The sequence below is a fragment of the Jaculus jaculus genome, chromosome 1 (genome assembly GCF_020740685.1).
Source record: "Jaculus jaculus isolate mJacJac1 chromosome 1, mJacJac1.mat.Y.cur, whole genome shotgun sequence".
In the NCBI taxonomy this organism is placed as follows: domain Eukaryota; kingdom Metazoa; phylum Chordata; class Mammalia; order Rodentia; family Dipodidae; genus Jaculus; species Jaculus jaculus.
This window is the reverse complement of record NC_059102.1, coordinates 298456672-298484152: the sequence shown is the minus strand read 5'-3', so window position 1 is coordinate 298484152 and position 27481 is coordinate 298456672. Positions and strand designations below refer to the sequence as shown.

Sequence of the window (27481 nt, the reverse complement as noted above, 5' to 3'; positions counted from 1 at the left end):
TTTTTTTTTTTTTTGAGGCAAGGCCTAACTCTAGAACAGGCTGACCTGGAACTCACTCTGTAGCCAAGGCTGGCCTCAAACTCATGCAGTCCTCCTATCTTGGCCTCCTAAATGCTGAGATTACAGATGTGAGCCATGGTGCCCAGGTAAAGATATTTTTTGAAAAAGAGAGGGTGTGAATTTTCCTAATTTGGTTTGTGTGCATCGTTTCCTCCTTGTTTTATTTTTGCCTGTGTATGTGTGTTTGGGTGTGGTGTATGCGTAGTCTATTCCAATGTGGCACCCCATGCACATGCCTGCAGTGGCCTGAGCAGAACATGTTCCACTCTGTCACTCTTCTGCCTATTCTTACTTGAGCCAGGGTCTATTACTGATCTAAAGCTTGCGATTGTTTTTTGTTTTCCCACAAGCTCCAACAATTGTCTGGTCTCTGCTCCTCTATTAGAAGCATACATGCCGGTCCTGCGGGTTGAACTGGAACAGTCTCTCAGGCCCCCTCAGGCTCTCATGCTTGTTCAGGAAGTGCTTTTAACTATTGAACCTAAAAATAATTTTTGAAATCAAGTCAAGAGTCTCTGTAGTCATTTTTACTTTGGTGTCATGCTCCAGTTCACATTTTCATTGTTGGTCTTCCTAACCTTTAAGGCACGATCATTGAACTATCTCCCAGGTCCCCTTTAGCACCAGTGATTTATGTCACAGACATATGGATCACAAAGAAAATGGATAGTCTGTAATCTTCTTGGGTGGCTCTTTCAGCTCTGCAGACTAGAGTTGTTAGATAAAATACAGTATGTATAGCTGAATTTGAATTTCAACGAACTCACGGAGATTCTCCTACCTCTGCCACCTGAGTGCTGGGATTAAAGTTGTGTGCCTCCACACCCAGCACTTATTTGCTAAATCTTAATAACCTAGAATGAATTCTCTCTGAAAATTTAGATATGTAGCTAGATAGAGGAGTTCATATTTAGAAAATCAGTAGCTGGGGCTGGTGGTACACACCTGTAGTCCCTGCACCTAGGAGGCTGAAACAGGAAGATGAATTTGAGGTTAGCGTGGGCTACATAGTGAGTTTGAGGCCAACCTGGGATGCAGAGTAAGACCCTGTCCCAAACCAGTAAAAGAAACTGTTGGGAAGAAAAAGATGAAAGGTCTAAGAAGAAGATTAAAATGGATAAATGAATTTTAGCTCACTTTTGGCAAATAAAAATGAGATTTCTCAGAATGGAGAAGTGGCTTGGTGGTTAAAGCACTTGTCTATGTAGCCTAAGAACCCATGTTCAACTCTCCAGGTCCTACGTAAGCCAGACACAATGTGACAAAAGCACACAAGGTTGCATATGTGTACAAGGTGGCACACACATCTGCAGTTAGATTACAGTGACTAGAAGCCCTGGCACACCGATTCTCTCTTTATTTCTGTCTCTGTTTTTATCTCTTGCTCTCACTCTCTTGCATAAAAAACGGAGATTTGGGGCTGGAGGGATAGCTTAGCTGTTAAGGTGTTTTCCTGCAAAGCCAAAGGACCCACATTTGCCAGATGTATAAGGGGGCACACGTGTCTGGAGTCCATTTGCAGCGGCTGGAGGCCCTGGCATGCCCATTCTCTCCCTCTCCCTCCTTCTCTCTCTGTCTCTCTCTCTCTATACATATATCCTTCTTTCTCTGTCAAATAAATAAATAAAAGTAAGAATAAATGAGATTTCTCAAAAATATTGTAGATTATATAGGGTGCTAGCCAAGTATGAATGAATGTATGATTTCATTTATATTTTATTTTCATTTATTTATTAAGGGAGGGAGAGAGAGAGAATGGGTGCACCAGGGCCTCTAGCCACTGCAAACAAACTCCAGATGCATGCGCCACCATGTGCATCTGGCTTACATGGGATGTGGAAAATCAAACTGGGATCCTTGGGCTTTGCAGACAAATGCCTTAACCACTAAGCCATCCTTCCAGCCCCAGTCAGTGATTATTTTTGAGACAGGATCTCACACTGTAGCCCAGAATGACCAAGAACTTGTGACAGTCTTCCTACCACAGTTTCCCAAGTGCTGGAATTAATGGGTGTACACCACCACACCCAGCTCACGACACTCTGTTTATGTCTGTAAGCCACTTCTTCATTGATAATCACATGGAATGGTTGTACTAAAATTAAATGCATAGGTCCTTCCTTTTTACTAGATTACCTACCATTTTTAGGCTACATGTATATCATTGACTTTGTGGTCTTTGGAAAGCAGTATCATGTAACATGAAGCTTCACTTTAACCACCCCCTCTGCTAACTAATCCTCAGGTATTACCTGTTTCACTGTTTTACTTGTTTTGTGTAGAAAGGTCAGGTTTTTGGGTTCATGCCACTGTGAGGTTGAAAGGTTCCCTGTGCTGAGCCATGTATTGAGTGAGAGCAGCAAAACAGTTCACAGACTAGCAGTGTAGCCTTATGGAGTCTATCTCTTTAAAACCCGGTTTTGAAGAATTTGTGATCAAGTAGTCTAATTTTTTTAAATTTTATTTTATTTATTTATTTGAGAAAGAAAGAGGGAAAAGAGAGAGAGAATGAGCATGCCAGGGCCTTTAGCCACTGCAAAGGAACTCCAGATATATGTGCTCCCTTGTGCATCTGGCTTATATGGGTCTTGGAGAATTGAACCTAGGTTCTTTGGCTTTGCAGGCAAGTGCCTTAACCACTAAGCCATCTCTCCAGTTCAGCTGTTATTTTATTTTTATTTTTTATTTATTTGTCAATCACTCCACTTTCTTAAAACTTTTTATTGGCAACTTCCATATATATAAACAATATGGCATGATCATAATCCCCTCCCACCACCATCCTTTTTCTTCCACTCCAGAAATTCTTCTTTCCAACTAGTCTTTTCTTTTTGTTTCCTCACTGAGGTAGGGTCTCACTCTAGCCCAGGCTGACCTGGATCTTACTCTGTCATTCCACTCTGACCTCGAACTCACAGTGATCCTCTTACCTCTGCCTCCTGAGTGCTAGGATTGGGTGTGCACCACTACACCCAGCCTCTCTTCTATTTAGATGTCATTTTTCACCTTCTGTTATGTAGGTAGGTACCGTTGGCCGCTGTGAGGCCATGAAGACCACAGGCACCTTGTCCAGCTTGCTGTTTGAGACAGGCTCTCTCACTGAACCTACAGCTCACCAATTCATCTAGACTAGCTGGCCAGCAAACCCCGAGGATCCTCTAGTTTCTGTTTTCCCAGTGTTGGTATATTACGTGTACATGCTGCCACACTCACCTTTTTTTTTTTTTTTTTTTTGGTTTTTCGAGGTAGGGTCTCACTCTGGTCCAGGCTGACCTGGAATTAACTCTGTCATCTCAGGGTGGCCTTGAACTCATGGCAATCCTCCTACTTCTGCCTCCCGAGTGCTGGGATTAAAGGCATGCACCACCACACCTGGCTGCACCCAACTTTTTTATGTGGGTGCTGGGAATCCAACTCTTTCTCATGCTTGCACAGCACCTTATTATGCCATCTTCCCCGCCCCAACCCTTTCTGATGTCTGTTCTGGACCACCCAGATATGAAAGCCCCGAGATACTTCACTCGTGTCCACAGAAAGTTCCATCAAACCTTCTTTCCCAACCTGGTTGAGCCTCTTCACTCATGTACGGGAAAATCTAGCACCTCCAATATTTACTAACTTGCTCAGGTACACATAGGCCACTCATGGCCCAGGAAAGACCTCCCTGAATCAGAACAGTTGGTTCTCACAAGGGCCACCTCTGTGAAATGTGCTATGGCATGTGGATGCACACACGTTTGCACATGCATGTGTGGAAGCCAAAGACTGATACTGGGTGCCTTCTTAAATCTCCTTATTTTCTGAGGTAGACTCTCACGTGAGCTCAGAGCTCATGGATTTCTCCAATCTAGCTAGTCAACTTACTCCAGGGACCCCTTGCCTACCAGGCATTATGTAAGTCACAAGTGTGGGGGATCTGAACTCTGATCCTCACATACCAAGCACTTTAGCCACTGGGCTATTCTGATTTTTTTCCATTTATTTGTGCGCATCTGTATGGACACACCAGGGCCTCTTGCCACTGCAAATGAATGCCTGTTAAGCTTTACGTGGGTGGCCTGGGAGTTGAATCCAGGACAGCTAGTTTTGCAATCACGTGCCTTTAACTGCTGAGCCATCTCCCTAGCCCCAAGATTCCTAAGCCTCAGGTTTCTTTAATTCACAGCATGGACACTGTCCTTCACTGGATCATCTCAAGTATGGTCTGGCAACATTTCTGGGTGGTCCTTCACTGTTCAAGGTACTTTTCAGTCCCAGTCAGGTTTTAAGCAACAGGGGAAGCTTCTATTTTCTGGCTCACACTATCTGTCCAACAGTCCCGTTAGTTCCTTAAAGAGGCAAAACAGTGGTTTTGCTCACAGCAGAGGGCAGGTGGGCTGAGTGGGCATCCCCACAAAGCTTCTGCACATATGGATGTAAGAGGGTAAGGGAGGCCTCATCTCCACAGTTCTCCTTCCTTGAGGACAAGGCTGGGTTGTAGAGTTTTGCCATTTCACAGCATCCAGGCAGAACTTTTGCACACTGCAGTCTTTTGAAGGTACTTTTACTCAGTGGAAAAGCCATTAACTCCTGAATGGGTTTTGTTGTCCCTGGGCAACCAGAGAAGTCAATGGTTTTAACCCTGTAAATTGATCCTGAGAAATAGGACCAAGATAGGCACTGGACTAGATCATGTAGCAGATGTGAGCAAGCTCTCTGGAAGGTTATCGGGAGGAATGGGATGATTTTATTGGGAAGCAAGGGCACTGGGAAGGCTGATTCAATCTCTTATTTACCCTATATCCTGTTGCTTTTGCTCAATGGTATCCCCTCCTTAGCCTCACACTGCCATCCAGAGAAGTGCAGTCAGCACACCAAAGCATGGGTCCTTCTGCATTCCACCATATGAATTCCAGGTACTCTTGTGATGGAAAGAGGTTCCACATTAGCTGTGAAAAAGACAAGCTAAGGACGTGGCACTGAGGACTAGCAAATACTATGAGCCCAGAGCTTATCACATGTATATCTCCTACTGCCTCTTGGTCCAAGAATGTTTCATAATGAAAAATACCTGCTGCTTCTCAGCAAAGCTCTGTGCCTGGAGTTCAAGGCCCTTAGTAAGTGGCTCTTCGTCATTTAAAAAAGTCACACCCACACCAGAAGTGCCTGATGTGTCCAAACAAGGGAGCTTCTTGACATCCTATCCTTCCACATCTGGGTTCAAGATCATCTGACTTCTGCTGATACTGGGCACCTGCCTCCTCCCACCTCATTCTTAGGGTGCAGCTACAGCATTACCTTCAAGAAGCTAGCCCTTGCATGGATTTTACACTTGCATGGACCAGTGGCAACCAATCTTCTGTAATGTTTTATGTTGTCTTTTTTTAAGGTTTATTCATTTTAAATATATTTTATTTACTTATTTATTTGAGAGAGAGAAAGAGGCAGAGAGAGAGGGAGAGAATGGCGCACCAGGGCCTCCAGCCTCTGAAAACGAACTCCAGATGCATGCACCACCATGTGCACCTGGCTTATGTGGGTCCTGGAGAATCGAACTGGGATCCTTTGGCTTTGCAGGCAAACACTTTAACAGCTAAGCCATCTCTCCAGCCCATATGTTGTCTTTTCTTATGGGATAAGTGGCGCATCTCAACACAATCCTTAAGGCAGAGATCATGTCCTTTGCATCCCTCATGACAGCTCATGCAGAGAGATGACTTGACAAAGATCAGGCACATGTGGATGGATCAAAGACTCTACACTGGCTAAGTCTTGGGCTCTTCCTCTCACTGCCCTCTGGAATGAGCTTGAAAGGAGAGGTGACCAGCTCGCTTGAGGGGTAAAGTCATACTTGACACTGAAACACAAGAGATCAAGAGTAGCAGAGCTCAAACCCAGTCCCACATGTGACTATCTTCTCTTCAGCCATATTTCTCAGCTGTAAAATGGCAGTAATACTTGCTCTACTCAACCACAGAATCGACATGAGAATCACCGAGAAATGTAAAGGAAAGTGCACTTAAAACACGGAACAGACAGTGACTGTAGGATCACTTGTTAACAGCTCAGACAGGGCCCAACCTTTGGGCCTAGAGTGAAGGTGGCATTTGTTTCCTCTGTTGGGGAAAGACACAGGGGTCGCTTTCCCAGGCACCCCAACCTAAGGAAAAGGTGGATGTGGCCTGGAGATTGGGGCTGGAAGAGCTGGGCAGTCACTCCCAAGGGCTTCTCTGTGTCGGCTTCCTGGCACTTGATATAGAGTGTGGGCAAGAGTCAGTCCCTTTGGAGTAGCAGCTTGGTATTCATGGAGGCACCAGGAGTTATGTGCTGCCATTCACATTGAGGAAGGGGAAGCAGGTGCCCTGAGTGAGGGGGCACGGCTGGGTGGTTGACCCCATAACCGATGTCTGCCCAGTAGGACAATTTTCACAAGGCCTGGATATTGTGACTGTCCTCTAAGGAAAGGCCTCAGGGCCCCAGAAGCATCACTCAGTCCTGTGGCTGGTCCCTTAAATGTCCATCTCAAACTGTGAATCTTCACCGCCTGCTCTCTTATCTTCTGGGCTGTTGCACGGTGGGTCTGGTTAGCTTGCATGGGAGGTTCATCACTGGCAGGGCTGGTGACCCCAGGAATAGTGGGCAGGTCCCTTGGGGGTGTCTTGGCCACAGGCAATTTCCGACACTCCCATCAGGAATTTCAGATCATAGATGATCCTGGTCCCTCCTGGCATGGTGCTGGAGAGCGTGCCGCCCGGGGTGGTGCTCTAGTCCCCAGGCGGGAGCTGCACGCCGTCGCCCAGGACCACCCTGCGGGTGGCGGGGATGGCCTGGCTCGGAGTCTGGCTGCTGCAGCTGCCGGCCCCGGACATCCAGCTGTTATTTTTTTAATTTATTTATTTTTTGGTTTTCCGAGGTAGGGTCTCACCGTATCCCAGGCCGACCTGGAATTCACTCTGTAGTCTCAGGGTGGCCTCGAACTCACAGCAATCCTCCTACCTCTGCCTCTCGAGTGCTGGGATTAAAGGCGTGCGCCACCACACCCGACTCAGCTGTTATTTTAAATAAGAGTGAATTTCTTTACTGGAGTTTTGCTTGTTTGCCTACTTAAAAATTGTTTTTTGTTTATTTTTATTTATCTATTTGAGAGCGGCAGAGAAAGAGAGAGAGAGGGAGATTGAGAATGGGTGCGCCAAGGCCTCCAGCCACTGCAAATGAACTACAGACATGTGCGTCCCCTTGTGCATCTGGCTAATGTGGGTCCTGGGGATCAAACCTCGAACCGGGGTCTTTAGGCTTCACGGGCAAGCACTTAACCGCTAGGCTATCTCTCCAGCCCTGCCTACTTTATTTTTATTTTATTTATTAATAAATATTTTCTGAGACAGGCTTTCTAGACTAGTCAGTGAGCTCTGGGTTCTATGAGACACCCTGTCTCAAAATGAATCAGAAAACAAATAGCTATGAAGTAAGACACCTGACATTGGCCTCATGCACACATATGAACATACGTACACACACTTAACACATGCAGAGGGAGAAGACCGAGAGGGAAGGAGAGAGACTCACTGTACAGCCCAGGCTGGCCTGGGGTTTGTAGCAGTTCTTCAGCCTCAGCCTCCCAAGTCCTGTGATGTTTACTAGACTATCTAAACACCTTCTTTTTCTAGTCAGTTTCCTTCTCCTCCCCATCTACCCCTCATGGCCCATTAGTAGAATGAAATTAATATTAATAGATACAAGGTTGAGAGGGTAAGTTATTCACAAAATTAACTATAATTTGCATGATCTGACATAACTCAGATTTACTGTGCTCATATTTTGAAGTTCTGAGTGACAAGTTTCATGTGCTAGAAGAACTGGAAGAAGGCACAAGAGGAGCACTCCAGCAGTATTGCCTTTGTTCCCTCCTACAGAGGGAGTGGCAGTAATAGAGACCAGGAGTTAGGCAGCCCTCTTTTGCAGGTAGTTAGGTACACAGGCCCAAAAAAACATAGGTAAATGGCAACTCCAGTCTGAATGTAAACGTGACTCGAGACTGTGATCAGTAACGGATTTCTGGTTCTTCCTCCTAGGAAGTTGTCAAGGGTCCTCTCCTCCCTTTCCCACCACTGGCAGGCTCTTTCTGAGTCTATTCCTCCCCAACCAACCAGTCAAAGTTCCCCATATAAATTTAGATTTAACCAATGAAGCTCATCTCAACTCAATGCCTAGTTTCCATCTCCAAGGTTTTAAGGAAAACCAATCCAAGTCGTTATGTGGACTACCCACTTGCAACTCCTCCCATCTTGGAAGTTTTTCTGCTTTATTTTCATAAAATCGACCAACCTACCTACCTTCCTTCCTTCCTTTCTTCCTCCCTCCCTCCCTCTCTTGCTTCCTTCCCTCTTTTTTCTTTTTTTTGTTTGAGGTAGGGTCTCACTCTAGCCCAGGCTGGCCTCGTACTCATAAGTGATCCTCCTACCTCTGTCTCCTGAGTGCTGGGATTAAAAGCATGTGCCACCACCCCACCTTGGCTCCCCCCCCCTTTCCTCTCCCTCCCTTTCCTTTCTTTCTTTTGAAAGTCTAGCAAGGCAAAGTTTATTCAAAGCAAAAGTGGAAAAGCAGCCGGGCGTGGTGGTGCACACCTTTAGTCCCTACACTTGGGAGACTGAGATAGGAGGATCACTGTGAGTTCAAGGCCAACCTGAGAGGACATAGTGAATTCAAGGTCAGCCTGGGCTAGAGTGAGACCCTACCTCAAAAAAAAAAAAAAAAAGCAAAAGTGAAAAAGCAGAGAAAACAGACTCCTTTGTATGAGCAGTAAATCTTTCTGTTTGTCTGCCCTTGCCAATTCCTTGTGAGTCCAACAAGCTCAAAGCCACTGGCTTAGAGAATTAAAATAGCAGTTGAGTGTCTTGTGATCCAACTCCTAAGCAACTCCTGTCCCACATCCAGAAGGGCTCCAGCTCTCTCAGAACCAGTAGCAACAGTAATAAGTAGTAGCTATTGTCATCACTGCTTTGAAACTTAATGGTTTCTACAATACAGAGTTGTTCCTGGTGTCCCAGTGGCACTGGCTTCTATTGACTTTTAATTCCTCAGAGAAAGGAAAGGCATGAACCCAAGGAATCTAGTTATAATGCTATAGGAGAATGTGGTACATTTAAATGGTTACCTTGGATGCCTGAAATATTCACGTAAGAATTTTAGGCTGGGTGGGAGGTGGGAGGAAGGCATGAATCAGTCCTGCTGAAATCAGAACCTTATGAGCTCAGCATACCCAAGTAATGCTTTACATTAGGGTGTCAGGCTCGGGTCCTAGAGTGTTAAAAGAAGGTGTTAAGGAAATGAACAAAGATACTTGAAACCTTTTCACCACATTCTGGCTTTGACACTGTTGACATACTTCTAATTTGTTCTCTTTGACATTCCTTTTCTCTGTTCTGTCATTCTGAACTGTCCTTTTTGTTGTTGTTGTTGTTGGTTTGTTTTTGTTTTTTGAGCCCAGGCAGGCTAACCTAGAATTCACTATATAGTCTCAGAGTGGCCTTGAAGTCATAGTGATCCTCCTACTTCTGCCTCCTAAGCACTGCCATTAAAGGCGTGCACCACCGTGCCCGGCTCTGAACTGTCCTTTCTGTGTGACATTTCCTACACTATTAGTAATTATGTTTTCCTCATTATTAGACTAGAGCAAAAGCTTTATGGTTCTCTCTGGACAAGTAGTGAGTATGTCATGAGAGTTTGTGTCTGAGCCCAGGCCTGGAAGGTGGCACACACCTGTAATGCCAGCACTTTGGAGGCTAGGGCAACGAGGATTGCCTCCATTTCCAAACCAGCCTGGCTCACATAGGTGGGAACAGCCAGGGCTACATAGCAAGACTCTGTCTGGAAAAAAAAAAAGAAAGAAAAGAAAAGAAAGAAAGGAAAAGAAAAGGAATCCCTGGGCTGGAGAGATGGCTTAACTAGGTGTTTGCCTGCAAAGCCAGAGAACCCAGGTTCGATTCCCCAGGACCCGTGTAAGGCAGTTGCACAAGTGGTCGCATACATCTAGAGTTTGTTTGCAGTGACTAGTGGCCCTGGCACACCCATTCTCTCTTATCTCCTCTTTCTGTCAAACAAATAAAATAAAATAAAAGGAGTGAAGGAAACCCTGTGTCATCAGATGACGGTGCAGTTTTAATTGGGTTACTGTAGAGTTGGAGTTTAGCAGTTTTAAGAAATGAGCATGAGTGTGTGTGTGTGTGTGTGTGTGTGTATGTGTGTGTGTTTTCAAGTGTGAGTTTGGGTGTGCACAGGGAGGTCAGAGTATAACTTTGGATGTCGTTCCTCACCTTCCGCCTTGTTTGAGGCGGGGTTTCTTGTACTCCATGTGCTCATCGTGCTGGGTACCCTCTGCCTCCTGTCTCTGTGGGTGTGCTGGAATTACAGGTTTACACTACTGCGAGTTAGCTGTCCCTTGGGTGCTGGGGATCCAAGCTCCCGTACTCTTGTTTGCCTGGCAAGGGTTTCATCCACTGAGCCATCTCCCCAACTCTGATTTTAGTATTTTTTGCTGACATTGGTGTAACACGCATTTCTTTCAGACTGGCATTTCCTTCAGACTGGTGCCGGAGGATGAGCAGTGCTAGCGAGAGGAAGTGGCTTGAAAACCTCTGCCACATCTTGAGATTCCTCCACGGTTGTCTGTTAACATTGAGTGAAGATTAGAGGCTGAGACGAACCCATGGAGTGTTTAGACCTTGTATGATTTATTACTCTGTCATTCTACTCCCCTTTTCTGACCTTTACTTTTTTTGTTTGTTTAACAAAAAACTCATCTTTTGCTATTTTTAGAACTGGCCAGGGGCCTTCCTGCCTCAGGGACATTTCACATTCCACCTTCCTTCTTCTTGGTACTTTTGTGTTGTTGTTGTTGTAGTTATTTTTGAGGTAGAATCTCACTTTAGCCCAGACTAGCCTCAGACTCACAGTGATCCTCCTACCTCTGCCTCCTGAGCTGGAATTGCAGGTGTGAACCACCACACCCAGCTGTTCTTGGCACTTTTTACTTTTTTCATGGATAGCCACTGACTTAGCTTTTTCTTTTCTTAGGTGTCATCTTTTTTAAAAATAATCATTTATTTATTTGAGAGAGAGAGGCAGGGAGAAAGAGAATGGACGTACCAGGGGCCTTAGCCGCTGCAAATGAACTCCAGATGCATGTGCCTCCTTGTGTATCTGGCTTACATAGGTACTAGGGAACTGAACCTGGGTCCTTAGGCTTTGCAGTGTGCCTTAACTGCTAAACTATCTCTCCAGCCCAGATGTCATCTGTGTGTGTGTGTAGTACTAGAGTTTGAACCTAGTGCTTATGCATGCTGGGCAAGTGCTCTACCACTGAGCTATATCTCTAGCACTCTTTTTACTTTTTTTTTTTTTTTTTGAGACAATCTCACTTAGTTACCCAATCTGGCCTTGAACTTTCTTTGTAGCTCAGGCTGGCTTGGAGCTTACAGTCCTCCTGCCTCAGCTTCCCAAGTAGCTGGGAGGTACTGTCTTGTCTTTGAGGCTTATCCCTGGCTCTTGTATGAAAAATACCAACCTCCTTTCCCTGTACTTTATTTCCTCCAGAGCATCACTATGTATTCTGCTCTTGTCTTAAGGCTAGAAACTTCATCAGGACAGGGATTTGATTTTGCACATTATTGTCTCACCTCAGAGGTGGCCCAGAGTTTGTGCTATGCTTTAATAGAATGAAAGGATTCTTCCCTGTCTCATTTAAAATATGGGACAAATCCTTTACTTATTAATGAGCATATTTGTAGAGATTAGATAAGAACCTTTTTATTGATTTGTGATTCATGTATTTGCTTCATATTGAAAACAAAATGAAAATGGGCATATAATTGAAATGGAATCAAGGAGCTGAAACAGAATAATAGCCTGAAGTAACCTCTGTGTGAAAAGTTAATTTCGTAGACTTTTTCTTCCACAGACCTTGTGTCCTCCAAATTTCACTTCTTTATTCACATGTTCAGGTGTGGCTAAAACTCCTTGCTGTTATCATCACACTGTCTTTCCTTCTACCACTTAAAAATGTATTTTTTTATTTATTTGCAAGCAGAGAGAGATAAAGAGACAAACAGAAAGAATAGGTGTGCCAAGGCCTCCAGCTGGTACAAATGAACTCCAAATACATGTGCCCTTTTGTGCATCTGGCTTTACGTGAGTACTGGGGAATTGCACCCAGGTCCTTAGGCTTTGCACGCAAGCACGTTCTAGCTCTACCTCCTCAGTGCTGGGATTACAGGTGTGCACAAACATACTGGTTATACACATTTATTGTTATAAGATGAATTTATACATACATATGACAGTTTTATGAAAATGTCTATATAATAGATTCATCTATAAACATGTTCATACAAACATGCATGTATGTATAAATATATATAGATATGTATAAATGGAGATATAAATAGCACATAAGTGTTGGGTACTTGTAGGTGACAAGATTGTTTTAAAGAAAAAAGAGTTATATCAAAATAAAAGAGAGACTGATTGAGAGAGGGAGGGGATATGATGGAGAATGGAGTTTCAAAGGGGAAAGTGGAGGGAGGGAGGGCATTACCATGGGATATTTTTTATAATCATGGAAGTTGTTAATAAAAATTGTTTTTTCTGGAAAAAAGAATTAAATTATGGTAAGTATATAGTGTGAATATAATTTCAAGGTTGGGTCTCACTCTGGCCCAGGCTGGCCTCAAACTCACAGCAATCCTCCTACCTCTGCCTCCCGAATGCTGGGTTTAAAGGCGTGTGCCACCATGCCCAGCTTATATATTGATTTATTTTAAATAGAAAGGGAAAGAATGGTCTCACTTCTTTCTTTTTGTTTGAGATAAGGTCTCATGTAGCACAGTGTGGCCTAAACCTGCTATGTAGCCAACAATGGCCTTTAATTCCTAATCCTCCTGCCGTCACCTTTCATTTTGATCAATTTGTAACTTTGATTTTATGTATTTTTATACTAGTTCAGTTAGTGATTACTATCTTCGTTTATGCTCAGATAGGGAATACAAGGCTGGGCGTGGTGGCTCACATCTTTAATCCTAGCACTTGGGAGGCTGAAGTAGGAGGATTATCATGAATCTGAGGCCTGCCTAGGCTATAGAGTATGGTTCAAGGTGACACTGAGACCCTACCTCAAAAAAAAAAAAAAAAAAAAAAAAAAAAGTTGGGGTATACAGACAGGCATGGTGTTTCATACCTGTAATCCCAACAACTGGGAGGTGAAGATAAGAGGATCAAGGTCAACCTTGGCTACATAACTGAGTTTGAGGCCAGCTTGGACTGTATGAGACCCTGTCTCAAAAAGATAGGGGTTGGGGAGGTGGCTGTGCAAGCATGAGGACCCGAGTTCAGATCCCCAGAGCGTGTAGAAAGCTAGATGTCAGAGTGCTAGCATCTGTAATCCCAGTATGCCTATGGAAAGAATGAAGGTGGAGACAGGATAATTGCCCAAAAGCTTGCTAGCTAGCCTGGTGAATAGCGTGGTGAGCAAGGTGGAAGGTGAGCACCAACACCTGAAGTTGTTCTGTGACCTCCACATGTGTGGTAGAGCGCATTTACACACACACACACACACACACACACACACACATACACACACACACACAGGCATACCATTTTTATTTTTTTAATATTAAAAAATAGTTTATTTATGAGAGGGAGAAGATGGACATGCCAGGACCTCTAACCACTGCAAATGAACACCAGATGCATGTGCCATCTGGCTTTACATGGGTACTGGGGAATCAAACTGGGTCCTTAGGCTTTGCAGGCAAGTGTCTTAACCACTGAGCCATCTTTCCCAAGGTTATGAGATTACTGTATTACATTTTTCAGTAGCCATTTCTGAAACTACAAGTAAACTACAGAGATTATTTTTCTTCATTTACTCCTGTGGCTTTCTTTTAGACTAGCCCTGTTAAAGGGAGCATTTTAGAGACGCTAATGACCTACAAACATGTGTATATCTTATGTTCTCCTTTATTTGTTTTAAAACTAGATATTGAAGCCACTTTTCCTGAAGGAAGTTGGTAGTCACTTTGATGATTTTGTGACCAATCTCATTGAAAAATCTGCATCGCTGGACAATGGTGGGTGTGCTATCACAACTTTTTCCATTCTTGAAGAAATGAAAAGCAGCCATAGAGCTAAGTAAGTATGTGTGATATCTTCTTTTTCCTTTTTTAAAGAAACTTTTATTTATTTGAGAGAGAGAGAAAGGGGAGAAGAGGGGAGAGAGAGAATGGGTATGCTTGCAAAGGAATTCCGGCCACACGTGCCACCCTGTGCATCTGGCTTATGTCGGTCCTGGGGAATTGAACCTGGGTTCTTTGGCTTTGTAGGCAAGGACCTTATCTGCTAAGCCATCTCTCCAGCCCTGTTATTTTCTTGTAATAGAAATATCTACTCCAGTATAGCTCAGTGTTATGAATGTGGAGTGCTGTGAAAATGCCAAGGTCACACCCTGTCTCCACTTTTAATGGGCTCTGTGTGATACTGAGAAAGTTATGTAATCCCTTGAAGGTTGAATTTTTCTTTCTTTTTTGTTTTGTTTTGTTTTATTTTTTTCAAGGTAGGGTCTCACTCTAGTTCAGGCTGACCCGGAATTCACTATGTAGTCTCAGGGTGGCCTTGAACTCATGGTGACCCTCCTACTTCTGCCTCCTGAGTGCTGGGATTAAAGGCGTGCTCCACCATGCCCAGTGAATTTTTCTTCCTTAACATGAGGATTATAATGACCATGTATACCTTTTAGGATTACAAACAAAATTGAGCCAAGTCTTGTTGAATGTTCTGTCTTACTTTATTTAAACCAAACAGTGACTCTCATGAGCTTGATTCTATAGCTATCTTCTAATTACAGATTAGTGTAGAAAGCCCTAACTGCTGTTCAAGATCCCACAGCAGCAGTGTGAATCCAGAATCTGACCCCAGAGTTCCTGTTCATAGCCTTATCACTCTGTTGCTTTTGTTCTCTTAGAGTATGTACTTGTAATAAAGTACAATGCAGTTATACATATTTTACCAATTGATGAGTCATCCAGAATAATAAAGGCTATCAAAGGCTAATATATGATAAATTTGCTCTTCTGGGTTTTTCTGTTTTATGCCCTGTGGGCTCTTTGCCAGTCCCTCCTGTTCTGGAGAACAATTTTGAGAAGGAATGATTGACAGCACTGTTACCATGGTACAAAGGATCCTAAAAAAATGGTATACTGGGTGTTAAAATGTGAAGTTTCAGTACCAAGAGGCAAGCTGATAATATCAGGAGGCTGTTGAAAGGTATTGCAAGTCCTCACTAGAAATAGTATCATGCACATCAGGGCAGTTTGGAGGACAGACCAGTAGCAGTTTATGACGTAGAGTCAAGTATGGCTAGAGGCCTATCTGTGATCTCCAGGGATCTCAGGACTAAGAAGAGTGTTGGCAAATGTGATAGAGGAAATGCCTTCCCACAGGGCATTGTGGAGACTCTTTGAGTGTTGCCTCAGTTGTGTCTGACATCTTTCCTGTCCTAGATAGGTATGCATGCACACTGTTGAGGGATGAGTGAGATAACATGAATAAAATCCTCAACATAGTACCCAGTCACAGTGAAAAGATAGTGTTACGGTTGCTAACATTCTTTTTCTTACCCACAGAATTAAGTTTCTTACAATACTTGAATTACTTATATTTCATTGTAATTTGCTGTCATTGTTCTTTCTAGAGATCTGAGAGCACCTCCGGAACAAGGGAAGATTTTTATTGCACGGCGATCTCTCTTAGAGTGAGTTTCTTACTTTTTTGTTAATTACTAATTTGATGTCTTAAAAAGTTGTCCTGATTGATAGAATCATTTCCTAGTCTATAAATATTAAATATTTGTTCAATATGCATGTCAGTCATAAGGTTTGGTATTCCATTTTTTAAATATTTTATTTTTATTTATTTATTTGACACACACAGAGAGAGAGAGAGAGAGAGAGAAAGAGAGGGGGGGGGAACGAACAGGCACGCCAGAGCCTTCAGCCATTGCAAATGAACTCCAGACACATGCGCCCCCTTGTGCATCTAGCTAATGTGGGTCCTAGGGCATCGAACCACGGTCCTTTGGCTTTGCAGACAAATGACTTAACCACTAAGCCATCCCTCCAGCCCTAGTATTCCATTTTTGTACCTGACTCTTGCTTACTCTTTGATTTTTTTTTTTTTTTTTTTTTTGAGGTAGAGTTTCACTTTGCCCAGACTGAACCTGTCAGTCACTCTGAAGTCCCAGGCTGGCCTCAGAGTCATGGTGATCTTCCTACCTTTGCTTCCATAGTGCTGGGATTAAAGACATGCACCACCACACCCAGTTTAGAACAGCTCTTTTTTTTTTTTTTTTTTTTTTTTTTTGGTTGTACATGGGTACTGAGGAATAGAACCCAGCTTGTAAGGTTTTGTAGGCAGGTACCTTAATAGCTGAGCTATTCCTCCAGCCCATTTATTTTATTTTATTTTATTTTTTAATTTTTATTAACATTTTCCATGATTATAAAATATATCCCATGGTAATTCCCTCCCTCCCCACCCCACACTTGAATAGCTCTTTTTTTAAAGAATATTTTTATTTATTTATTTGCCAGTTGTGGTGGCACACACCTTTAATCCTAGCACTAGGGAGACAAAGCTATGAGAATTACTGTGAGTTCAAGGTCAGCCTGGGACTGAATGAGTTCCAGGTCAGCCTGAGCTAGAATGAGATCCTACCTTGAAAAAAACCAACAGAAAACATTATTTATTTTTTAGATACATAAACAGAGAAAGAGGCAGATAGAGTGAGTGAGAAAGTGTGGACATGCCAGAGTCTCCTTGCCACTGCAAATGAACTCCAGATGCATGCACCACTCTGTGTGTCTGGCTTTGCGTGGGTACTGGGGAATTGAACCCAGGTGTCAGTTTTTGCAAGCAAGTGCCTTTAATTGCTAAGCTGTCTCCCAGACAGCTTTGTAATCAGGTGAGCCACTTCAAGAAAGAGTGGGAATTGCCACCTTCTTAATATGACTTTTTCCCACGTTTTTTTCTTCTATTTATTTTAGAGAGGGAGATAGAGAAGTGGCACATGCCAGGGCCTCAGCCACTCCAAACACCAGACACTTGCGCCACCTAGTGGGCATGTACGACCTTGTGCTTACCTCACTTTTGTGTGTCTGGCTTACTTGGGATCTGGAGAGTTGAACATGGATCCTTGGGCTTTGCAGGCAAGCATTCAGCCATTAAGCCATCTCTTCAGCCGTCTTTTTTTTCTTTTTTAAAGCAAGTCTTGATAGTTTTCTAATTTACTTTTCTGTGAGGAGGAGGGAGGTTGAAGAAAGGTCTCACTCTAGCCCACACTGACCTGAAACTCACTCTATAGTCCCAGGCTGGCCTTAAACTTGCAGTGGTCCTCCTACCTCCACCTCTCAAGTGCTGGGATTAAAGTCTTGCATCACCACTCTGGGCTTAGTTACTTTTAAAAAAAAAAAAATTATTTATTTATTTATGAGAGGGAGAAAGAATGGGCATGCCAGGACCTCCAACCACTGCATAAGAACTTCAGGCACATGTGCCACCTTGTACTTCTGGCTTACGTGGGTTTCTGGCATCAAACCTGGGTCCTTAGGCTTTGCAGGCAAACACCTTAACCACTAAGCCATCTCTCCAGCCCTTAGTTTCTTTCTTTCTTTCTTTCTTTCTTTTTTTTTTTTTTTTTGGTTTTCCGAGATAGCTCAGGCTGACCTGGATGGAATTCACTTTGTAGTCTCAGGATGGCCTCGAACTCATGGCAGTTCTCCTACCTCTTCCTCCTGAGTGCTGGGATTAAAGGTGTGCACCACCACGCCTGGCTTTTTTTTTTTTTTTTTTTTTTTTAATGAGAGAGAGCAAGAGAGAGAGAAGGAGAAAATTGGCACTCCAGGGCCTCCAGCCACTGTAATAAAACTCCAGACTCATGTGCCACCTTGTGCACATGTGCAACCTTGCACACTTGTATCACCTTGTGTGTCTGGCTTACGTGGGACCTGGAGCATCAAACATGGATCCACAGGCTTCATAAGCAAGTGCCTTAACTGGTAAGCCATCTCTCCAGCCCCCTCAGTTACTTTAAAAAAAAAAAACAACAAAAAGCCTTTTAATGTACCATAGTGTGAGGCAGAGGCAGGAGGAGCAGGAATTCAAGATCACCCTCAGCTACAAAGGGAGTTTGAGGCCAGCCTGGGCTACATGAAACCCTGTCACAAACAAACAAAAAATTACATTCTACTGACTTCATTTATGAATTTATGGTACTTGACTTCATTTAAGAACTGATCACTAAAGGGTACATTTTGGTAGAAGCGAGGTAGGATCTCGCTCTAGCCCAGGCTGACCTGGAATTCCTTATGTAGTCTCAGAGTGGCCTCGAACTCACGGTGATCCTCCTACCTTTGCCTCTAGAGTGCTGGGATTAAAGGTGTGTGCCACCATGCCTGGCTTATTTTTTAAATTATTTGTTTGTTTGCAAGGGGAGAGAGAGAAAGAATGAGAATTGGTGTGCCAGGGCCTCCAGCCACTGTAAATGAACTCCAAATTCTTGTGCCACTTTGTGCATCTGGCTTATGTGGGACCTAGAGAATTGAACCTGGGTCATTAGGTTTTGTAGGCAAACACCATTAACCTCTGAGCCATTTTTTCCAGCCCAGACATTACATATTTCTTTCATGTCCTTAGTCATGTCCTAGTGTTCTTTGGAATATTGTTAAAATTTAACCTTGCATTAATAATTATTAAGACAGGTTGATGAAAAATTATATTTAGTCCCTTAATTTCCCTTTCTTGTAAAATGCACCTTCTGTTTACCAAAATTTACGTTATATGCCAAATTGATCTGTGCTTTCTAGTCTGGGTGAGGTGGCTATAGTTTTCTAAACATTTAATAAAAAAAACAAACAAACTCAGTTTTGGCCATGTTATGGTTTTGAAATGGGAGGTGAGTAGGATTGTGACAGAGAAGTCTTTGCGCAGAGAGCAGTAGAGGACTGTATGGAGGAATGTTTGTAATAGGCTTTATTTATTTATTTATTTTTGGGTTTTCAAGGTAGGGCTTCACTCTAGCCCAGGCTGACCTGGAATTCGCTATGTAGTCTCAGGGTGGCCTCAAACTCACAGTGATCCTCCTACCTCTGCCTCCCAATTGCTGGGCTAGAGTGAGAGACCCTACCTCAAAAGACCAAAAAAAAAAGGATGGAGAGATGGCTTTGCAGTTAAGGTGCTTGCAAAGCTTGAGGACCCATATTCCACCCCGCCCCCCTCATCCCACAGAAGCCAGATACACATGGTGGTGCAAGCATGCAAGATTGCACATGCGCACAAGATGGCACACGCATCTGGAGTTCTTTTGCAGTGGCTGGAGGCCTTGGTGTGCCAATTCTCTCTCTTATTAAAAAAAAAAAGTCATTTAGAATGCCTTCATACTGTGGGTGTGGGTGTGTCTGTGTGTTTGTCTGTGTGTGTGTGTGTGTTTTCCCTGAGGGCAGGTCTCACTCTAGCCTAGGCTGACCTGGAATTCACTCTGTAGCCCCAGGGCCATCCTTTTACCTCAACCTCCCAAGTGGTAGGATTAAAGGTTGTCCCACCACACTGGCAGTTTCTTTTTTCTTTTTTTTTTTTTTTCTTCAGAGGCTATAGGGTCTTACTGTAGCCCAGGCTGACCTGGAATTCACTATGGAGTATCAGGGTGGCCTTGAATTCACAGTGATCCTCCAACCTCTGGCTCCCAAGTGCTAGGATCAAAGGTGTGCACCACCATACCCAGCCCACACTGGCAGTTTTTATACCATTTTCTTTCTTTTAAAAAAATTTTTTTTTTAATTTGAGAGTGAGGGAGAGAGAGAATTGGAGTTCCAGGGCCTCAGCCACTGAAATTGAACTCCAGACACTTTTGCCACCTAGTGGGCATGTGTGACCTTGTGCTTGCCTCACCTTTGTGCATCTGACTTACATGAGATCTGGAGAGTCGAACATAGAGCCTTAAGGCAGGTGCTTTAACTGCTAAGCTATCTCCTCAGCCCTTTATACCATTTTCTAAAAACAAAGTTAAAACACTAGGAAAATTCTCTTAGAAGGTCACTGTAGTGTTTTAAAAGAAAATTAGGAGGTGGGGAGATGGCTCAGTGGTTAAAGGCACTTGCTTTCAAAGCCTACTAGCCTGAGTTTAATGCCCCATTATCTACATAAAGTCAGATGCACAAAGTCACACATGTGTTTGGAGTGAGTTTGTACCTGCAAGAGGCCCTGGTAGCCTGTTTTCTCTCCTTCCCTCTTTCTGCCTCCCCTTGCAAATTAATAAAAAATATATATATTTTTAAAGAAAATTAGCCTAGTCTTAAGTATCAATCTGTGAGTTAAAAGCAGGGCTAGGGAGATGACTCAGGTATATATTTTTTAAAAACCTTTTTATTTATTCATTTATTTGCAATGAGAGAGGGAGAGAATGGGCACGCCAGGGCCTCTTGTTACTGTAAACAAATCCAGATGCATTTGTCACTTTGTGCATCTGGCTTTACATGAGTACTAGGGATCTAACTAGGGCCATTAGGCTTTACAGGCAAGCACCTTAACTGCTGAGCCCAAGTCATCTATTTATAAAGGTGCTTGCTTGCAAACCCTGCTGGCCAGATTTGATTCCCAGAACTCATGTAAAGCCAGGTGCACAAAATGATACATGTCTGGAATTTTTTTGCAGTAGCAAAGGCCCTGGCACATCCAGTCTGATTTCTCTCACCTCATAAATACACACACACTCTCTCTTAAATAATAAAGAAAGCAAGTAGAAAGTATTTGTAAATGTTTAGGTTAGGAGTGCAAACTTATGTCTGATGGTTAAATCACACTTTCTATAGTGTTTTGAGCTGGTTTCTGTATTTCCTCTTTTCAGTGTGCTCACATGGAAAACCATTTCTGATGGTTTTCAGTATGCAGGGTGTTTATATAAGTGTTTGGAAGCCATGCCTTTTCTAGGGTGTCAGTATCTTTCTGTTGGAGAGAAAAGTTAAGAATCCATTGTATTTTTATCTTGATTTATTATGTAATTAATTTCCCTTTATTTCAGGGGTACATGTGTGGAGGCTAGAGGCTAATGTCAGGTGTCTTTCTCAGTGGCTCTCCACCTTATTTATTTTTATTATGGGGGCCATTTTTTGAGGTAGGGTCTCACTCTAGCCCAGGCTAACATGGAACCTATTCTGTAGCTCCAGACTAGTCCCAAACTCCTACCTCAGCCTCCAGAGTGCTGAGATTATACATGTGTGCCACCACACCCTGCTCTTCCACCTTTTTTTTTTTTTCCTTTTTGTTTTTTCTCTAGCCCAGGCTGACCTGGAATTTACTATGGAGTCTCAGGGTGGCCTCGAACTCACGGTGATCCTCCTACCTCTGCCTCCTGAGTGCTGGGATTAAAGGCATACACCACCACGCCCAGCTTTCCACCTTATTTTTTTAGGCAGGATCTCTTTAAGAACTCACCAATTCTACTAAACTACCTAGCCAGCAAGCCCCGGGGATCTTGCGATTTCCATCTTCTCCTTCTCAGAGCTGGGGTTATAGGCATGCATCAAGCACCAGGCCTGTCCAGTTTGTGTACATGGACACTGGAGATCTGAACCCAGGTCTTCACGTTTGCACAGCAAGCGCTTTACCTACTGGTCTATCTGCCCAGCTATTGTCTTTCAAGTTTATCATTATTATTATTTTGAGACAAGGTCTCATGTAGCCCAGGTTACCTTCAAATTTGCTATATAGCCCTGTATTAAGTTCTTAATCCTCCTGCTTCCACCTCCTGAGTGCTGGGAATATGGGAGTATGTACCATGGCCAGTTTATGTATTTCAGTTTTAATATTGTGTGTGTGTTTACTGGTTGTTTTTCTGTTATGAGATTTTTTTTTTTGAGAGAGAGGAGGGGAGAAAAAAGCAGATTAGAGAGAGAGATTGGGCTTGCCAGGGCCTTCGACTGCTAAAAACAAACTCCATACACATGTGCCACCTTGTACATCTGGCTTACTTGGGTCCTGGGGAATCAAACCTGGTTCTTTTGGCTTCATAGGCAAACACCTTAACCACTAAGCCATCTCTCTAGCTCATTGAAAATTCTTTTTGAGATGTTTTCAGAAGGTGAATTGTGCATCTCCCATACTGCTTTAAAAACATGTCTAGACTGTGTGTTGTTTTAAATTGAATATAGTTAAGTATAGATCATTGATTTGATTTGTTTGAATTACATTCACAGCGAGCTGTTTGAAGTGGACCACATCAGAACGATTTATCACATGTTCATTGCCCTCCTCATCATCTTTATCCTCAGCACACTTGTAGTAGATTACATTGATGAAGGAAGGTAAGACAACAAAGTGGATACTTGGCTAGTTGATTCACAGATTTGTTTGTTTCCAAGGTAGGCTTTCACTCTAGCCCAGGCTGACCAATAACTCACTATAGCTTCAGGCCAGCCTTCAAGTCATTGGCAGGCCTACCTCTGCCTCATGAGTGCTGGGAGTAAAGGCATGTACCATTATACCCAGCTTAGGTCTCACTCAATTTCTTAAAATATTTTATTTTATTTATTTATTCATTTCACAGAGAAAGAGAGAGAGCATGGGCACGCCAGGGCCTCCAGCCACTGCAGATAAACTCCAGATGCATGCACCCCTTTGTGCATGTGGCTAATGTGGGCCCTGGGGAATTGAACCTGGGTCATTTGGCTTTGTAGGCAAATGCCTTAACCACTAAGCCATCCGTCCAGCCCCCCCCTTAAAAATATTTTTCACTCAATTTTTGAAAAGTATACTTTGGTTATATTTGCTACAAAAAAAATCCCAAACCAACTGATTTGCGATGACTTGTCTCCTCAAATATGAAACTAAAGAGAAAGAAATTTTATTACTTTTATTTTTAAAATATTCTATTATGGTAGAACATGACCAAATGTTAGTAGTTAACTTCCCAAATAGGAGAATTTTATATACATGTCAGCTTTTTAGTGGTATATATTTAATACTGTTACTTAAAATAAGTAGCCCACTGCAATAAAAAAAGATATTTGATGTTTCTTTTTTGTGTGTGGTTTTCTGAGGTAGGGTCTAGCGCTAGCCCGGGCTGATCTGGAATTCACTATGTAATCTCAGGGTGGCCTGGAAATCATAGCAATCCTTCTACCTCTTCCTCCCAAGTGTTGGGATTAAAAGCATGTGCCTCCATGCCTGGCTTCATGTTTCTTTTTAATGTAAAAATCACACCTGGCTTGGTGATATACACCTTTAATTCCAGTACTCAAGAAGCAGAGGTAGAAGGATCGCTGTGAGTTGGAGGCCACCCTGAGACTACATAGTGAATTCCAGGTCAATCTGGGCTAAAATGAGACCCTACCTTAAAAAACCAAAATAAAGAAATAAAAATAAACATCAATTGTAAAATCTGCCTTGGTGACTTATTCCTATAATCCCAACCCCTGGAATATGGAATCAGGAGTTCAAGGTCAGCCTAAAGTACTTAGTGAGCTTGAGGCCAGCTTGGACTGAGCTACATAAGACCCACCCACCCCCATACACCAAAAAACAGTTATAACTTAAATGACAATATGATAAAATCATAAATTGAATTTTGCACTTTCTTAGAAAATAGACTTACCATATTAATTATTAACATTGGTATTGATTGAGATAACTTTGTAGCCCCAGGCTGGCCTCAAACTCGTGGTGATCCTCTTACAAAGAGTGAATGGGCACAATAGGGCCTCTAGCCACTGCAAACAGACTCCAGATGCATGCACCACTTCATATCTGGCTTTAAGTGGGTACTGGGAAATTGATTCCAAGTTGTTAGGCTTCGCAAGCAAGCACTTTAATTGTTGAGCTATCTCTCCAGCCCTGAAATAGCATATTAATAGACATGAACTATGACCATTTGTTTCTGTCTGAAAAATCACCTTATACGTGGATTGCTATTGAATGTTTGGTTATAAAATATTTCAGAGTTAGGGCTGGAGAAATGGCTGGGCGGTTAAGGCATTTGCCTACAAAACCAAAGGACCCCAGTTCAATTCCCCAGGACCCATGTAAGCCAGATGCATAGGGGGGCATACATCTGGAGTTCATTTACAGTGGCTGAAGGCCCTCACATGCCTATTCTCTCTCTCTCTCTCTCTCTCTCTCAAATAAATAAATAAAATATATTTTAGAAAACATTTCAGAGTTAAAAAATGTTAATATTAGATTCTAATCTTTCATAAGTTCATAGCCTTATTTCCTTAGGTATCTTTGGTTCAAAAATATATTTGGTTTTTACAGAATTTGTGGTTGAGACATTGTGAAGCAGAATGTTATAGTGGTAGAGTTTCTGTGTGGCAAAATATTAATCTATGACTTTGATGTGTTACATTACTTCCTAAAGTTGAAAATCTTGAAGGTGAAAGTTTTGAGTTCCTTAAATTCAATGCGTATTAAAAATTCACTTCTCTATGTGCTTTTCTTCCCAGACTCGTGCTTGAATTCAATCTCGTGGCTTATGCTTTCGGCAAACTTCCTACTGTTATTTGGACATGGTGGGGCATGTTCCTGTCTACACTTGCAATTCCCTATTTCCTGTTTCAACATTGGGCCAATGGCTACAGCAAGAGTTCTCACCCACTGATCTATTCTCTTCCTCATGGCCTCCTTTTCATACTCTTCCAGCTTGGAATTCTAGGTTTTGCACCAACGTATGTTGTATTAACATATGCACTGCCACCAGCATCCCGCTTCATTGTTATACTTGAGCAGGTAAGGTTTTGAGTGTCTGAGAACACTGCTGTGCTGGTTAGAATAATAACAACAAGGATCTAATACTGACAATATTGTTGTTTTAGCCACGTTAGCTTGGGTAAATTCTTATATGTGGCTCTTTGTGCCATTTTCTATAGAATTTAGAGGTGGTTTTTGTTGTTTTGTGGGTTATTTTTTGTTTTAGTTCTTGTTTTTTGAGGTAGGGTTTCACTGTAGCCTAGACTGACATTGAATTCACTATGTAGTCTCAGACTGGCCTTTAACTCAAAGCCATCCTCCTACCTCGGCCTCCTAAATTCTGGGATAAAGATATGGGCCATCACACCCTGTAAGATCTCCTTTAAAAAGAAAAATTAATTGAGAGAGAATGGACCTCTTGCCACTTCAGAAGAACTCCAAATGCATGTGCCACTTTGTGTATCTGGCTTTTTGTGGGTACTGGGGATTTGAACCTGGGCATAAGGCTTGCAAACAAGTGTTTTTACCACTAAGTCATTTCTGTGGTCCCCCAGATCCTAATTTCTTTATATATTTTTTAAATTTTTTTTAAGAGAGAGAGAGAAAGAGAGAGAATTGGCATGCCAGGGCCTCAGCCACTGAAATTGGACTCCAAATGCTTGTGCCACCTAGTGGGCATGTGCAACTTTGTGCTTACCTCACCTTTGTGCATCTGGCTTATATGGGATCTGGAGAGTCAATCATGGGTCCTTAGGCTTTGCAGGCAAGCACGTTAACCACTAAGCCATCTCTCCAGCTCTCCAGATCCTAATTTCTAAATTTACAATGTATCTGTTATAGTGTCTTGATGTGCAAAATAATCTGAGTAATTACATGTCTCTTTATAGAAGTTTTTGTTTTATTGTAGTTTTTAATTTTTTAATTTTCAAGTTTGCCTTATCCAAAGATGTTACCTTGGATTATGTATGCAAAATTAAGAAGTTCTTTTGTATATTATCTAGGGCATTTATGGTGTTGGTTATAGGTGATAAGACAATAATAGAAAATTTATTTTTCCCTCTTTCTTTTGCAGATTCGTTTGATAATGAAGGCCCATTCCTTTGTCAGAGAGAATGTGCCACGGGTACTGAATGCAGCCAAGGAAAAATCAAGTAGGTAACTATTACCTCACAGGGTTACTGCTGAGCTGCTTCATCCTTTGGTGTAGAGATGGTGTTTCCATTCTATTTAATTTTATTTATTTATTTATTTATTTGGCTTTTCGAGGTAGGTTCTCACTGTGGCCCAGGCTGACCTGAAATTCACTATGTAGTCTCAGGGTGACCTTGAACTCACAGTGATTCTCCTACCTTTGCATCCCGAGTGCTGGAAGTAAAGGCGTGCACCACCACGCCCGGTTCATGTTTCCATTTTAAAATACACTTGACTTGGAAGACTCATTATTCCCTGATTATTCTGTTTTGTTCTTATGTCTACAATGTAAAAACAATTATCATTAGACTTCTGTAACAGGGAATGTTAATAGCCTCATTATTACTGTACCTGTTTTCTCGGCTAATTGTTGCTTCACACCAGAAGTTTTATCTTAGTCATAATAATGCTCAGAGAGATTGGCAGTGCTCAGCTAATGCAAGAATAATAAGCCACTTTAGCAAACAACATGGACTAAGTGGTCATGTTGTTTTCCTGTGCTTCCTTATGTTTTCTTTCTTTTCTGCTCTTCTAAAGTTTTTTGGAAGAAATCAAAGATCTTGTGATCTAGATCTAGATCTAATAGGGTTCCTTTTTTTTTTTAGGCACGGTTCCAATACCCACAGTCAACCAGTACTTGTACTTCTTGTTTGCTCCTACCCTTATCTACCGTGACAGCTATCCCAGGTAACAGTGTTCTATGGGGTGGAGCTGTGGTGAGCGCCAGAGGTATGCCACAGGTGAGGGAGGAGGTTGGCAGGGGCCACTTGATATAGGGCTACAGAGAGAATTGAATATGACTCATTTTCTGTCTGGCATAAGAATCCTCCAATGCTTATTCTAGCAATCTAATTCTACTTGACGATAGTAGTTCTTGAGTAATTTACATAGTTTTAGTAGCTAGGATGTCCTTACCATGTTGGATGCTTGGATGTCATTATTTATTTATTTGAGACAGAGAGAGAAAAGGATAAATAGAGTATGAGTGTGCCAGGCCCTCCTGCCTCTGTAAATGAACTCCAGGTGCATGTGCTACTTTGTGCATCTGACTGTATGTGGGTACTGGGGAATCAAACCTGGGCCTTCAGGCTTTGCAAACAAGTACCTTGAACCACTAAGTCATCTCTCCAGCTCCCGGATGTCATTTTTAAAATGTTGGGAGGGAGCTGGGGATGAAGTAGTTAAAGGTGCTTGTTTACAAAGCCTGCTGGCCTGGGTTCAGTTATCCAGCTACTCCTGTAAAGCCGGATGGGCATTTGTTCATATCAGCAAGAGACCTAGTGTGCCCACATACATATATACCAATAAATATACTTTTAATTTTTAAAAATTTAAAAATAATAAATAAATGTTTTTAATGTTGAAGCTTAAACCTAAGCTTCATGATATAAACACAGGCTGTACCACTAAGCTGTACCTGTAACCCATAAGTGATACTCTGTGTGGAAGAATATTCTGAGGTAATTTA

The 27481-nt window shown here is 42.5% G+C and overlaps 1 protein-coding gene and 1 pseudogene across 1 annotated transcript in view; one reads left to right on the top strand and one right to left on the bottom strand.

Moving 5' to 3' along the window:
* The window catches only part of Soat1 (sterol O-acyltransferase 1), a 70288-nt gene that overhangs the window by 28569 nt on the left and 14238 nt on the right, over positions 1-27481 (top strand). The window contains exons 4-9 of the mRNA XM_045137049.1: positions 14072-14223; positions 15782-15841; positions 22335-22442; positions 24579-24861; positions 25895-25973; positions 26619-26700. Of these exons, the coding sequence (XP_044992984.1) occupies positions 14072-14223; positions 15782-15841; positions 22335-22442; positions 24579-24861; positions 25895-25973; positions 26619-26700 (764 nt within the window). The remainder of the gene's footprint in view (positions 1-14071; positions 14224-15781; positions 15842-22334; positions 22443-24578; positions 24862-25894; positions 25974-26618; positions 26701-27481) is intronic.
* On the bottom strand, positions 6462-6908 carry LOC101596717 (annotated as a pseudogene).